At 42.9% G+C, this 15857-nt stretch overlaps 2 protein-coding genes across 2 annotated transcripts in view; both read left to right on the top strand.

The window, feature by feature from the left end:
• Nucleotides 1–767: 767 nt before the first annotated feature.
• Nucleotides 768–10825, top strand: SMIM9 (small integral membrane protein 9). The gene is made up of 3 exons (XM_053579131.1): nt 768–909; nt 1831–1960; nt 10591–10825. Exons 1-3 carry the CDS (start codon nt 768–770, stop codon nt 10823–10825), a joined length of 507 nt encoding a protein of 168 aa, XP_053435106.1.
• Nucleotides 10668–15857, top strand: part of MPP1 (MAGUK p55 scaffold protein 1) — a 41917-nt gene continuing 36727 nt past the window's right edge. Inside the window, exon 1 of the mRNA XM_053579375.1 lies at nt 10668–10928. Within this exon, the coding sequence (XP_053435350.1) occupies nt 10827–10928 (102 nt within the window). The 5' untranslated portion in view covers nt 10668–10826. The remainder of the gene's footprint in view (nt 10929–15857) is intronic.

Here is a 15857-nt window from a genome sequence, read left to right as displayed (position 1 = left end):
CTGCCTTAACTTGAGGCAATATTCAAAGCAGCACAAAGGTCACAAGATGGCTGCCTCAAGTTGAGGCAATATTCAAAAGCAGCACAAAATGACCCACTGTCTGGGTCATTTGATGAGCAATATATCTGCCAAAATTCATCATTCATTCAAAAAATAATTACTGAGGCTGAGCATGGTGGCTCACGACTATAATCCTAGCACTATGGGAGTCTGAGGTGAGTGGATTGACTGAGTTCAGGACTTCAAGACCAGCCTGAGCAAGAGTGAGACCCTGTCTCTATTAGAAATAGAAAAACTGAGGCAAGAGGATATGTTGAGCCCAAGAGTTTGAGGTTGCTGTGAGCTATGATGCCACGGAACCCTACCCACGGCAACAGCTTATGACTCTGTCTCAAAAAAAAAAGAAGTGTCAACCACAAAGATGATGACACATGTTTTGGCCTAAACAGCTGAAAGAGTTTCTACTAACTGAGTTGGGTAACACTGAAAAGGGATGATGTGTAGGAGGGAGCATAGTAAGGTTTTATTTTGGAGGGGGCAAATACCTTTTGCTTTGGAAACTGACCACGTTCAGGATTCATCTGTACAAGTTAGTGAGTTATCCTTGTGTTCATAACAGGTGAGAAACTTTCTGGTGTAACCACTAAACCCTATTTTATAACTTTTCAGACAAAGCTGCCAAGGAAAAGAAGTAAGGACAAAGAAATCTCCCTTTGATAGAGTGATCTAGGAGGACCAGCTCTTCAGCCACAGCTGAAGTGGAGTCCATGGAACCCCACAAGTTGCTGTGCACTGCATGTCTGCTGTGTTGTCTGAGTTACCTCTTCCTAGAGATGGTGGCTTCCTCACCTTCACCTTTATCTGCTTTTGGAATACAAGAAAAAGAAGGATCGAAATCACGCTCAAGGGGTGTGTTTGCTGTTAGAATGAATGGTCCTATCTTCATAAGACATGAGATTCCTGTCTCAGGTCAGAAAACACTGATTTTATGTTGAAAAGAAATGTTAACAGATTCAGCACCTGTAGCACAGTGGTTACAGCATCAGCCACATACACTAAGGCTGGCAGGTTCAAGCCTGGCCCAGGCCAGCTAAACAACAATGACAACTGCAACAAAAAATAGCCAGGTGTTGTGGCTGGCGCCTGCAGTCCCAGCTACTTGGAAAGCTGAGGCAAGAGAATTGCTTAAGCCCGAGAGTTTGCAGTTGCTGTGAGCTGTGACGCCATAGCACTCTACCGAGGGCAACATAGTAAGACTCTGTCTCAAAAAAAAAAGAAGAAAGAAAAGAAATGTTAACATAAAAGCAAACTATTCTAGTTTGATTCAAGTTGGTTTAACAAGCATTAACCTACCAACCTACCCACTGTGTACTAACCCCTTTGCTGAACTACGTAGATTAGGATTTGAACAGCCCCTGTTATCAAGGAGCTCATAAAGGAGCAGATAAAGCTATGGCAGCCAAATTTCCATGAAATATGATCAATGTTCCCAGAAGTCAAGGGGATAATTAAAATTGTTTTGTGGGGAAGGCTCAGGAAAGACTTGACAAAAGAGATGAAATTTAAAATAAACCTGATGATCTACTGATCCACATCTTAGGGGCTCCCACAGTCCTGCTGCCAACAGGCACACACATGCTGCTCAAGTGCCTTGCTACTGAGTGGTGAACACTCTTGATTCCACACTGCAGACATTTTTGTCTTCCACTTTCCTTGGGGTCAAATCACTTGGTCCTCCATTTCCTAAAGAAAAGACCCAACATCCAGCCCTTACCTTACTCCATTGCTTACTTGACTTCTCCTCAGTGGATGTCTATGCTCTTTCTGCAGGCAACTACTGGGCATGGCTGAAAGACTTCAGGGATTACTTGTGGGATCTCATGAAGAGCGCTCTACCTCCAGCAGCCATTTTTGCTTTTTTTATCACCACAGCACTAATGGGGACTCTCTGTTGCCTCACGTAAGCTTCTGTGGCAAAAGGAGAAGGGACGAGAGAGGAAACATGAAGGGGGAACACAAACACTCAGGCTCTTTACCGGCCTGGACGTCTGTAATTAAGGAAAAGTTTCGGTTCTTTTTTCTTTTTCTTTACTTTTTTGTTTTGTTTTTTTTGAGACAGTCTCACTTTGTGAGGCGTGGTGTCACAGCTCATAGCAACCTCAAACTCTTGGACTCAAGCGATCCTCTTGCCTTAGCCTTTCAAGTAGCTGGGACTACAGGCGCCGGCCACAATGCCTGACTATTTTTTTAGAGACGAGGTCATGAGTTTGAGTCCAGCTCTGGCTCAGGCTGATCTCAAACTCATGAGCTCAGGCAATCCGCCCACCTCGGCCTCCCAGAGTGATAGGATTACGGGCATGAGCCACCGCGCCCGGCCCGTTTTAATTATTGTTGTTGTTGTTTTCATTTTTATTTTTGTCTGTCTGCACTTTCCAATCATTCTGCAGTGAACTGTATTGTTTGTTTGACCAGTGCATTTAAAAAAAAATATTTGAATAGGTTGGTGCCTGTGGCTCAGTGAGTAGGGCGCCGGCCCCATATACCGAGGGTGGTGGGTTTGAACCCAGCCCTGGCCAAACTGCAACAAAAAATAGCTGGGTGTTGTGGCAGGCGCCTGTACTCCCAGCTACTTGGGAGGCTGAGGCAAGAGAATCGCCTAAGCCCAAGAGCTGTGACACCAGGGCACTCTACCGAGGGCGACAAAGTGAGACTGTGTCTCAAAAAAAAAAAAAAAAAAAAACTTAACAAAATAAGAAAAACTATGTACCATTACCTCCAGTCCAAACCATGCTAGAAACATATTCTTACTCTTCTTTTCTCAAGTCATCAAAACTCTTGTCTGTATGAAATCATTTGGTTCATGTTAAGAGAAATGGGTCTCTAGATTGCACAGTGGCTCACACCTGTAATCCGAGCACTCTGGGAGGCCAAGGTAGCTTGAGATCAGGAGTTCGAGACCAGCCTGAGGAAAAGTGAGACCCCCCCCCATCTCTACTGAAAATAGAAAAACTGAGGCAGGAGGATCTCTTGAGCCCAAAAGTTGAAGGTTGCTGTGAGCTATGACAGCCTCAACTCTACCCAGGACGACTGCTTGAGACTCTGTCTCCAAAAAAAAAAGAGAGAGAGAGAGAGAAACAGGTATCTAAAATCCAATCTTGGCAAAGGTGGTATCTTTATCCCGAAACTTAGTGCAGACCAGGAGAGTTTATGGGAACTTAAACTTAGTTTGGTACTCACCATTTTATCTTCCTTTTTTAGCTTTCTTTTGGGTGAACCAATCCAATGAAGAAACTACAAGGTTCAATAGGGACAGTATGGTAATTGGTTTGCTGAATTTGAAGAAAGTGGAGAGTATGCTGTATGCCTAAAATGAGAAAGTATCTATTGGTTAAAATTAAATTGTCTTCAATCTTAAATTATACTTGTCTTCATTTTCTCCTTCAAAAGATACAATTGAAAAATGTGAATAACCTTATTACTGTTTTGGTTATAAAAGTAATACATATTTTATTGCAAAAAATGTTCAGGAAATACAGAAAAAAAAAAAGAAACGGTAGTCATAAACCTAGCACCCCAAAATAAACACACTTAGCATCTGGGTGTATCTCCTTTCAAATTTTTTTACATATATATGTCGCGAGTTTCCCAAACTCTGTTCTGTGAAACAATAGTTCTGTTTTAATAAATGTCATAAAACAGTAGGGTTATATGGTCAGTAATGCTTGCGAGACGCTGAATTAAACAAATTTAAGCATGTTTCTTTGTTCCAGAACATGTAAGAATTTTTAACGGGCTAATATGAATCTCCACAAGGGGGCATAATATGGAGCACTTTCCAAACTAATTTAAAACGGGATTTTTTTTAATGTGGACATGAGTGGTTTCACCATCTCCCCATATAAATAATTATTTAAGGTGTTTCTATGTATTCACTATTATAAATGTAATATAGGTAATAGTGTTAAAATTATTAATTTGCTCTTCTCTTTTGCTGTTCTGAGTTTGAAGTTGTTGGGGTTCAGGCAGTTGTCTGTTTCTCAGTTCTTGGTATGCTCTTGGTCCAAGATGACCAGGCCCACCAAAAAAGCAAGGCAAGTGTGAAACAAAGTTTACTGAGGAAGAGCAATATACAAAAGGTTTACGGAGCAAGGTATGTTCCCCATGGGCAACGAACAGGTTCCCTTTGCCATGACAAAAAGCCTCTGGTAATGGTCCAGGGTTCTGTTATACTGGTCCGTATGGCGCCTCCTCGTGGTTCAGGTGTTACCATGGAACCAGTTTGATGGACAGTTAACGACATAACTGTCTGAGTCTCTTTCCAAGTCCCCTTATGTCTGTGTTGCCTAGCCAGTTAAGTCTTTCTCTACCTCCTGCAATAAACATTAAGCCTCCACCTTCCATGGATTAAAACTCATTAAGTAAAGAATAGACTAGTTCTTGTTAGTGAACCTCTGCCTCCAATGGGTCTAACTTCTCTTAAGTAGACAGGACTTTCTCTACCTCCAATGGATCTGGACATTCGTTAAGCAACAAATAGGACTTGCAGTGTTTCTTCTGGTTCTGCGAAACAGTTCTTCCAAGTTACAGAAGATTTACAGCAGATTAACTCCCCTCCCCCCTCCAAGAAGGCCTCTAGCAGATGACCTTTGATCTCTTGCACCACATCCCAAGTTACTGAGCTATGACTGGGCCACCTCCTGAGCTGCGTTTCTACCACACCATTTTCCATTTTGGGTGGCAGCCCACTGCTTGCAGATGCTCTTAATAAATCTCTGCTGTTGGGTGGCACCTGTAGCTCAAAGGAATAGGGCGCCGGCTCCATATACCGGAGACCGGGGGTTCAAACCCGGTATCGGCAAAAAACTGCAAAAAACAATAAATAAATAAATAAATAATAAATCTCGGGCAGTGCCTGTGGCTCAGTGGGTAGGGCGCTGACTTCGTATACTGAGGGTGGCGGGTTCAAACCCAGCCCCGGCCAAACTGCAACAAAAAATAGCTGGGCGTTGTGGTGGGCACCTGTAGTCCCAGCTACTCGGGAGGCTGAGGCAAGAGAATCGGCTAAGTCCAGGAGTTCAAGGTTGCTGTGAGCTGTGACGCCACAGCACTCTACTGAGGGTGATAAAGTGAGACTCTGTCTCTACAAAAAAAATAAATAAATAAATAAAAATAAACAATAAATCTCTGCTGTTAACTTTACTTGGCCTGGTTCCTTGTGGCACCTTTCCACCATCTAACAAATGGTGCTGAAACCTGGGAAGGAGGCAGTGAGACCAGTCCTAGGACTACCCTGGACCCTTGCTGCAGCCCCCTTAACAACCAACACTGCACACTAACTCGCTGGGACTCAGTGAGTTGGACAAAGGCCCTTCTTCAGGAGTCTTGTTTATCCATCTGTCTGTCTGTCTTTTCTGCTGCAAACCCTAGTGCTAGGTCAAGACTATTCCCTGGATCTGGGACACTGGTTCCTATCTCCACAGTGCCCAGCTAGTTTTTTATTTTTGGTAGAGACAGAGTCTCACTCTTTCACAGGCTGGTCTCAAACTCCTTAGTTTAAGCAATCCACTTGCCTCTGCCTCCCAGAGTGCTGGGATTACAGGCACAGTCACCATGCTCAGTCTATTTTTTAACTTATTATTTACTTATTTATTTTACTCTGTCAATCGAAGATTCAGAATGAAAGTGTACTTTGTCTAAGTCTAACCACCCTTGTTCTTTTTTTGCTTATAATTTGCATGGAATATGGTGAGAGTAAATATTACATGTTCTTACCACATAAAAAAGTAGTAACTACATGAAGTGGTGCATGCATTAACTAACTTGATTGTGGTAATTGTTTCACACTACATATGTATGTCAATCTATTCTATACGTTAAATATATACAATTTTATTTGTCAGTCATACCTCAATAAATCTGTGAAGAAAAATTTAAGAAGACTAGGAGTGGTCAGCTATGTCAGGACCTCGATGGAGGACATGACTGAGGCTTAAAGGTACTGCTGCCAGTTGGGAGCTACTGAAAACATTGCTCAAATGAAAAGATGAAGGGATGTGTTAGAGACTAACAGGGAACAAGACCAGTGGAACAACAGCTATCCCTGTGACACCAGTAGATGCCAGCTCATACTTACAAGATGAAGTGAAGGGGGACAATTTCTCCCCATAGCACTGTATTAGCCACACATCCTTTATCCCATCCACCCAGATGTTAGGAACGGATTGTCATTCTTACCAGAGACAATCTGCAGTGACTGTTTATAAGTTTACAGTAAACTTTAAATCAGATTTCTATTTTTTTCTTTTTTATTTATTTATTTATTTATTTATTTATTTATTTTTATTAAATCATAACTGTGTACATTGGTATGATCATGGGGCACCATACACTTGGTTCATACAATAGGCTTTAAACCAACAAAAGTAAGGAAGGACAAAAATGGTCACTTCATATTTGTTAAGGGTAATAATATGATGATATTTCAATTATTAATATCTATGCACCCAACCAGAATGCACCTCAATTTATAAGAGAAACTCTAACAGACATGAGCAGATTTCTATTTACTTAAATTCTTTTTCACTAACCAGCATGTAGTAGGTTAGGAGGGAAAGTCAAAAGCTATATATAATAAAACAGAAGAAAAACTGCGGACATCTGAGTTTTGGTGTTAGTTTCATTTAGGACCCTGCTACTCAAACAGCAATTTGATGAGCGTCCTTATACACAGCTTCATTGTCTTTATATTCATGTCCAAGTTCTTCCTTGATATAAATTACTGAATGTGGAATTGTGGGGTTATAAGCTCTGATCATATTAACATTTTTGATATTGTTTTCCCTAATGGTTGTACCCATTTACACTCTGGGCTCATAGCCTTTCTTTCCTCCTCTGTTCTTAACATTGGGTTATCTCCTTGGTTTTCTGTATATATTTCAGAGTTATGTTTTGCAATATATTATTTAACTTTTGCCTTTATTTTTAAAAATTCTTGACGTGTCCCTCTGCTTTGTAGGCCCAGAATTTTTAAGCTTCTTTTTTAAAGTTTAATATACACACAGAAAAGAGCACAGGTCATAGAATTACCACAAAGTGAACAAGATCCTCTTTGTACTCCCCCTCCAGATGGACAGCCCTTCCTAACCCCCAAAGTAAACCAAATCCTGTCTTCTAACACCATAACCTTGCATGTTTTTAAATTTTATAAAAACCAAGCCATGTATATGTATTCCTCTGTGATTTTCTTCTTTTGCTTGCATTATGTTTTGAGATTCATTCATGTTGATACTTACAGTTGTAATTAGCCCATTTCACTCATTTCGCATAATGTCCCATCATATGAAGAAAGCTCTATTTATTTAGACTGTTAACTATAGGACATTTGTATTGTTTCTGCTTCTTTCTGTTCTAAATAAATCTTTCATAAATATTCCTGTACATGTCTCATAGTGTAGACATGCAAATTTCTATAAGGCACATACCCTATGATTAGATAGCTGCTTCAGAGGGCAAACAAATGTTCCACTTTGTGATGCAATGCCAGCTTCCCAAAGCCACTGCACCAATGTACACACCTACTAGTAGTTATGAATGTTCCCATTGTCCCATTTCCTTGATAACATGCCATATCATTAAGCTTTTAATTTTTTTTTAAGCTGGTGAATGAGAAATCATGCACCATTGTTTTCTTAGGTTGTATTTCCCTAATAACCGATAAGATTAAAGATGTTTTCATGTGCTTGCACATCCTGAATTTCAGATATGAAATTCCTGTTAATGGATTTTGCTCATTTTTCTAATTAGAAGTTTTGCTTATTCCTTATTCATCAATAGAAATATTCATATATTTTATATACTGATATTTTGTAGGCTATGTATGTGAAAAATACTTTATCCCAGTTTGAAGATTGTATTTTCACTCTTCATATGGTGTATTTTGATGCATGGAAGTTTTTATTGTTTTTTTTTTTTGAGACAGAGCCTCACTTTGTCACCCTCGGTAGAGTGCCATTTTGTCATAGCTCACAGCAACCTCCGACTGTTGGGCTCAAGCGATTCTCTTGTCTCAGCCTCCCAAGTAGCTGGGACTACAGGCACCCTCCACAACACCTGGCTATTTGTAGAGACGGGGATCTCACTCTTGCTCAGGGTGATCTTGAACCTGTGAGCTCAGGGCAATCCACCCGTTTCAGCCTCCCAGAGTGCTAGGATGACAGGCGTGAGCCACCACGCCTGGCTTGGAAGTGCTTATTTTAATGCAGTCAAATTTGGCAATCATTTCCTCTATATAATTATTTTAGTGTCTAAGAAATCCTTTTCCTAAATAAAATAAAAAAATAAAATAAATTAAAAATAAAAAAGAAATCCTTTTCCACCAAAGTCATAAAGTAATTATCCTATATTGTCCTCCAAAAGTTTTTATAGTTTTGCCTTTTATGTTTGAGTCCTTATGCTACTTGGAATTTAATTTTTGTGTGGTGTAAGGTACAGTCCACTTTCTTTTTTTTTATATTGCAAAATGTTATAATTTTCCACTCATGAACTTTGAACTGAACCTCTGTACCTAAAGGCAGTTCCAGGAACTGAGAAAAGCAGAATAGTTGCAATAAATTCCAAGAAGCAATAAATTCCTAGGAGCAAAACCAGATTCTGCACAATGACCACCTTGAACTGGAGCTGGCTGAACATAAAAAGGCATGATAATGTTGAAAAAAAGACAAGCTGTATGACCATCCAGCCTCTGAGTCAGCTGACTTGCTTTCCCAGTACTTTTCCACTCTGAGCTTTGCCTTAACAAAACTAACTAAATTTTGCTCAAGGAGTCACTCTTTCTTTGGTTCGTCTTCCTACTACAGTAGTTTAGATAAAGTGCTTACTTTCACCTTTATCTAGTGTTAGTGTTTGTTTTGTCATTATAAATACCCAATGTGCCAGAACCACAGAGTGAAAATATGTCCTTTTCCTGGATAGAGTGCTGTGGCATCACAGCTCACAGCCACCTCAAACTCTCGGGCTCAAGTCATCCTCTTGCCTCAGCCTCCCAAGTAGCTGGGACTACAGGCCCCTGCCACAACCCCCAGCTAGTTTTTCTATTTTTATTGGAGTTGGGGGTCTCGCTCTTGCTCAGGCTAGTCTCCAACTCGTGAGCTCAAGCCAGCCGCCTCCTTAGACTCCCAGAGTGCTAGGATTATAGATGTGAGCCACCATGCCAGACCTATGGTGTCTTTTGATAAATAAACTTCTTAGTAAATATCACACTTAGCATTATTCCATTTAATAGTCAGTGGTTTCTGTGCATTGCTTAAGAAATCTTTATCCCGATCTAAAAGTTCTTTGCCTGTCTTTTCTGTCAAGGGCTTCCAAGGTGTTTTTGAGATTTAAGTCTTTAATCTATCTGGAATAGATTCCTGTATTTTCAATATCACACGAAGGAGGTTTCTGGTTTTAGCTTTTCCAGTATAAATAATCACTTTGAAAAATCAGTTAATGAAAAACCCCTCTTAATTTACCTAACCTGCCACTTCTGCCACTTGTACCTCTCATACCACAGCTCTAAACAGGCACAGGTGTGCTTCTGGGTTGTCTATTCTATGTCATTGTTCAATTAGTCCATCCCTGAACCAATATCACTCTCTTAATTCCTCTCTTTGGGGCCTCTCCCCCTCTTCCCCGCATCCCTCCTTGCCGGGCTTTCTTTTCTCTCTCCCCCTTGTTACTTTGGCATGGTCCTGGGGAAGGAAACCATCAATCATGTGAGCTCAGGCTCCTAGCAGGGAAAACTGGGCCACGTCGCTCTAAACTTCTGCCTTGGATTTTCCCTTCTTGGTTATGAGCGCCTCCCACAGAGTTTTGATGAAGGTCAGAATAAGATTTTATGGCATAATAAACTGCTTCTGATCCTGTGAAGCTACAAGCTTGCGGTAAGACGGCCAAGAGCCCTGTAAGCGCAGGAAGCGTTTGTTTGGATCAGAAAGCCTTCCTCACTGTGGCTGCTGTTTTGCCGCTCCTAAGGCGTTAGGATACTGAGATATCCTTGTCTAGGATTCATAAGGAATGTCTGCTCCCTTCGCTTTCACTAATCCTTAAAAATTTTGTGGCCTTAACAGAAAGAGATTTGGCCTAAAGAAAAGTAAAAACAGTTTGCTCCTAAAGGCAATAAGGACTTTCATCATTAAACAGCATGTAGCAATGTAAATGACAGGGTAGTAGCAGCGCAGGAGGCTTAAAGGCATTTTCGCAATTTCCAAATCTTGAAGAGTGCACTGGCCCTGCTGTGGTCACGTTGACTTACGGGTAGGGCCTGGAATTTGCCTATCTGCAGCACTGTTTGATGAAGCCCCCACCAAGCCGGCTGATTCCGGCTTCCCCTGTTTTCCTGAGCCTACGAACTGCTCCAGGGGTTACATCAGCTAGAAGCTAGGCGCAGCCCAGGTGGAGCAAAGGGGAGGCCACTGCAGCCGCTGGATGCCTCACTGACACCTACACGAATTTGGCCCCCTCCCAGTTCTTGTCCTTCTGGGATTCAGCCCAAGCTACCACCTTGAACCTACAGGGGCCAGGCTAGAGCTATGCTTCGTATGGGTGCTGCAGGGATGCTCCGCAGATCGCTGTGAGCCCCGGGGTCTGTAGCGCCGGCGAGTCCAGGGGCGGGGCGAGTGCGGGAGTGGGCAGGAGCGCGGGCGGAGCTCCGCCCACGCCCGCCCGGCGCGCCGCCTGCGAGGCGGTGACTGGCCCAGCAGCTCCGCTTCCCCACCGCCCCGCAGGCCCCGAGTCCTCTAATTCCCAGCGCTGCCAGCTCCCGAGTCCCGGTGTCCCCGCTGTGTGAGATGACGCTCAAGGCCAGCGAGGGCGAGGGTGGGGGCAGCATGCGCACGGCCCTCTCTGACCTCTACCTGGAGCACTTGCTGCAGAAGCGTAGCCGGCCGGAGGTGAGCGGGCCCACCAGGTCCCCAGGGTGTTCCAGGCCCCACAGTCACCCCGAGACATTACCGGTCCGCGGCTTCATTCCCTGTGGGGATCTGCCCCCGGGGGCCCTGTTCTTGGGGGTCCTGGCCGAGGGGTGGAGGCCGCTGCAGGCTGACGGGTGGGGACCGGCTGAGCTCGCCACACGGTTCGTGCCGGGCGCCGGGTGCTGCGCTGAGCAGCCCTTGTAAGTGGAAATCAGGAGAGGCCGCGGCCCGGACAGAGCGCTTAGTAAGGTCAAGGAAAACTTCCTCCTAGACGGAAGTCGGAGTAAGAGACTTTAAGGAACACACACAGGAATAGGGTCTGCCCAGTTGTTGAAGTGCTTGTGTTTGGGTCAGCAGACATACTTGTAAAAGCCAACTTCAGGCTGTACAGAGCTCACTCACTGTCCCTCTGCATTTAGGCAGGTCCCCTTGTGCTATGCTGCAGATACGGTGGCTTGTTTGTATTTGTGGGTGGGGGAAAGGAATCCAAGTATTTTGGAGGTAATTCTTTCCTCCTGTTTCCAGTGATGGACGATAAATTGCTATTAACTTCTGTTGTCAAAGATGCCCTGAGAGTTAGATATCTTTTCGTACCTGGCAAGTCTCCCAATCTCAGTGCTTTACAACAGTAAGCATTTTCATGTTATTTCTCATACTTCTTTCTCATTGTGGATTGAGCCTAGCAAGGGTTGTCACTCAGGGTTTCTCAGGGGCACAGCCACAGGGATACTTACTGGCGTGGAGGTTGATGCTGGCTCTCATTTGCAGCCATTAGCCAGAATATCAACCAGCAGCCTCTCCGTAGTGCCTTAGTTTACCTCACAGCATGCTGTCCAGGTACCAGGGAGTGAAGATCCAGAGAGAGAAAGAGAGCAAGAGAGAGTGTGCCAGGCAGAAGCTGTGCTACCTTTGAAGACACAGGCTCAGAAGTCACAGCATGAATCTCTTTCCTAGACTGCAAGGTCTTCCAAGGCAGGGCTGTTAAACACGCACTTCTTTAAATACCCAATAAGTGGGTCCTCAGAAATGTTTGCTGATTTAATAAATGACTAAGTATTTACAATAATCCTCTAATTTCACAGATAAGGAAACTGATGATCTGCAAGGTAAATCAAACAGGAGAGCTATAGACATCTTTTGCCTGGGTGACTCAGGGAAACAACTGGGCATCAGAACAGAGCTAGATTTTTTTTTTTTTTTTGCAGTTTTTTTTTTGAACAGGGCTGGGTTTGAACCCGCCACGTCTGGTATATGGGGCTGGCACCCTACTCCTTTGAGCCACAGGCACCGCCCAGAGCTAGATTTTTTTTTTTATCCGCAGAGTCAAAGATCAGTGTACTTTCTGCTTCACTACTTTGCCTCTCTTTTATGTACCACTCAGTAAAGTGTTCACATTTGTCTGTCATCTCTAATCATAATTTCAACACCCTGGGTTTAAATGAGTGCAGAAACGACCTATTGCTGTACAAAGGACAACACAAAATTGAAAGTTATGCAGTGGAATGGGTGCTAGAAGAGAAACAAGGTCTTAAAACTACCTGATTCCCCATAAGCATGCCCATGTCGTTTTTTTTTTTTTTTCTTCCCTATGGTCAGTGCTCACTTGACGGAGCCTTAACTGTTTTAAAAAAAATCTCTATTTGAATTTATTTTTGGCAGTTTTATTGAGGTATGACTGACATACCATGGAATCATGAATTTTAATTGTTCGATTTGATCACACTTGACAAATGTATATAGTCAGGTAACCACCACCACAATCATGACAGAATAAACACATGCATGGTTCCAGAAAATTCCCTCCTCCCTCTTTCCAGTCAGTCTCTTTCACCTACCTGGAGCCTGGAAACCACTGATCATTATAGATTTGCCTTTTCTAGAATTTTATATAAATAGAATCATAGAGTATTAATATTCTGAGTCTGGCTTCTTTCACTCAGCGCAACCTGACACTGTGTAAACCTGTCTTTTTTTCTCCCTTATGGGCATGCTAGAAAGATGGTGTGCCTTCTGAAAAAGAGGCCCTATCGCTTAGCAGAGTTAGGTTGTGGGTATGCCCTATGAGTAAATAGCAGTTTTTTGTGGGGCTGTGAGTTTATACTGTAAGATTGGATATAATCTGTTTTGGTTTTATTAAAGGATTTGAAGAATATGGAATAAGAAAACTTTCTAACTCCCTAAATGAAATACCATTCAGATCTATCGAGGTGAATGAATGTCTGAGAGAGAAACTTCACATGATAAGGGTTAGCCTGACCCCACCGATCTTCAGATCTTATTTCTGAAGTCTCCCCTTTTCTCTGGGACTCTTACCAGTCTTTGCTGCAACACCAGGCTCTGCCTTTCACTTGTGTGGTTTTAGGCGACCTACTGAAGCTCTCTGCTATAGGTTTCTTGTCTCCCTATGAAACTGGCAAGTTCAGAAGTTTGTGGTAATGTTTATGGGAGGGAGTGTTTGTCAGGCACATTAAACCATGCTGGACATGCAGGGTAATGGCCCAACATCTCACTAAGAGCTGTCTGTCCAGGACAGCAGTTCTCAACCTGTGGGTCACGACCCACAGGAACTGTATGAAAGGGCTGCAGCATTAGGAAGGTTGAGAACCACTGGTCCAGGAGTAGTAGTCAGAAAGTTTTCATGTAGGCCGGGTGCAGTGACTCACACCTGTAATCCTAGCACTCTGAGGCCAAGGCGAGTGGATTGCTTGAGCTCACAAGTTTGAGACCAGCCAGAGCAAAAGCAAGACCCTGTCTATACTAAAAAATAGAAAAACTAAGGCAAGAGGATTGCTTGAGCCTGAGTTGGAGGTTGCTATGAGCTATGACACCACAGTACTCTACCCAGGGTGACAGCTTGAGACTCTGTCTCAAAAAAAAAAAAAAAACAGTAAGTTTTCATGTACAAATATGAGAAGCAAGAAAACCTGCAATACATGTTAAAAGCAAGAATTTGTTGGCTTCAATAGACATCATAAAATTATTTAGCTAAAAACTTCATTTAAAGGTATTACTTTCTTTCTTTTTTTTTTTTTTTTGAGACAGAGTCTCACTTTGTCACCCTCGGTAGAGTGCTATGGCATCACAGCTCACAGCAACCTCCATCTCTTGGGCTTAGGCGATTCTCTTGCCTCAGCCTCCGGAGCAGCTGGGACTGACTATAGGCACCCACCACAATGCCCAGCTATTTTTTCGTTGCAGTTTGGCTGGGGCCAGGTTCGAACCTGCCACCCTCAGTATATGGGGCCGGTACCCTACTCACTGAGCCACAGGTGCTGCCCTAAAGGTATCACTTTCTATATAAGTACTAAAGATTTGAAACACAAAATTTTCACTTCTAATCATAGTTTACAATTTTTTTTTTTTTTGAGACAGAGTCTCATTTTTTTTTTTTTTTATTGTTTGGGAGGGAATAGACTTGGAGCGGTGGTGGGAAGATGGTTCTGGGTGCCAGTGACATTCTGTTTCTCTGTCACCCAGGCTGGAGTGTCGTGGCATCTTAGCTCACAGCAACCTCAAACTCCTGGGGTCAAGCAATCCTCCTGTCTCAGCCTCCAGAGTAGCTGGGACTGTAGGCTCCCACTACCAAGCTTGGCTAATTTATCTATTTTTAGTCAAGACAGGGTCTTGCTCTTGCTCAGGCTGGTCTCCACATCCTGAGCTCAAGGGATCCTCCTGCCTTGGCTTCCCAGAGTGGTAGGATTATAGGCATGAGCCACCTAGGCTGACCTATGCTTAATATTGAAAAATTATTGTCAAAAGATAATTTTGCAATAAGTTTGAATGTAGCCTGTCTCCCATATTTAAGTATATATCCTTTCTTGGAGAAACCAATTTTATAAGCTTTCTCTGGTCTTATTCTTTATAGTATTATCCATTAATGTGCATAAAATTGTTTGTAAAAGGACAGCACCTGTGGCTTAAGGAGTAGGGCGCCGGCCCCATATACCGGGGGTAGCAGGTTCACGCCTGGCCCTGGCCAAAACAGCAAAAAAAAAAAAAAAAAAAAAAAAATTGTTTGTAAAATTCCTGGCACCACTTCTTGCTTCAGGCCTATTTGGATTTTTTCTGTTTGTTTTTTGTTTGTTTGTTCGTTTGAGACAGAGTCTCACTCAGTCACTCTGGGGTTGAGTGCCATGGCATCATATCTCACAGCAATCTCAAACTCTTGGGCTCAAGCGATTCTCTTGCCTCAGCCTCCCGAGTAGCTGGGATTACAGATGCCTGTCACAATGCCTGGCTATTTTTAGAGGGAGGGGTCTCGCTCTTGCTCAGGCTAGTCTGGAACCCATGAGCTCAGGCAATCTACCTACCTCGGCCTCCCAGAATGCTGGGATTACAGGTGTGAGCCACTGCTCCCAGCCACATCAGGCCTATTTGAAGCATCACTTTTTCTATGATCTGAAGCAATAGGTTGAGAGTGCCTGAAAATTCATTTGGGCCTATTCCACATCAAAAAATAACATAAATAAGTCAAACTCCAAGTGAGTTTCCACTAAGAAAAATTTTTGATTTTTAACCCATTAGATGTTGATTGCCTACCATGGAGCTGGGGCTGGGGCTAAGAAGCAAAGAAGGGAGAACACAGTAGTGTGTGGTATTATGAAGCAGTGATGGGGCACCTCTCACCACTGGCTCTTGCATATTGAAGTGCCTGAAATCTGACAGACAAATAACACTACAGGCAGAGGGGACAGTGGGCACAATGCACATCAGGGTTTATACTGAATGTAGCACATTCTGGGATGTGTGGAGTTGGTGTCAAGTCTGTTCCTGATTATTTATGATTTTGCCTGAGGAAGAACTTTTATTATAGACTTGGATATGGTTGTTTCATTTGAGAAGGAGATGTTTCTGTTCCAGGCTTTTTTTTTTTTTTTTTTGAGACAGTCTCACTTTGTAGTCCCCAGT

The sequence above is a fragment of the Nycticebus coucang genome, chromosome X (genome assembly GCF_027406575.1).
Source record: "Nycticebus coucang isolate mNycCou1 chromosome X, mNycCou1.pri, whole genome shotgun sequence".
Taxonomy (NCBI): Eukaryota; Metazoa; Chordata; class Mammalia; order Primates; family Lorisidae; genus Nycticebus; species Nycticebus coucang.
The sequence above is the reverse complement of the archived record's forward strand: the minus strand, read 5'-3'. Positions and strand labels throughout refer to the sequence as shown.

Coding starts and splice junctions, on each gene's coding strand:
- SMIM9 (XM_053579131.1), top strand. CDS start 768: ATGGAACCCCACAAGTTGCTGTGCACTGCATGTCTGCTGTGTTGTCTG. Junction 910..1,830: donor ATCGAAATCACGCTCAAGGG/GTGTGTTTGCTG, acceptor CTCTTTCTGCAG/GCAACTACTGGGCATGGCTG. Junction 1,961..10,590: donor GGGACTCTCTGTTGCCTCAC/GTAAGCTTCTGT, acceptor TGGGTGCTGCAG/GGATGCTCCGCAGATCGCTG.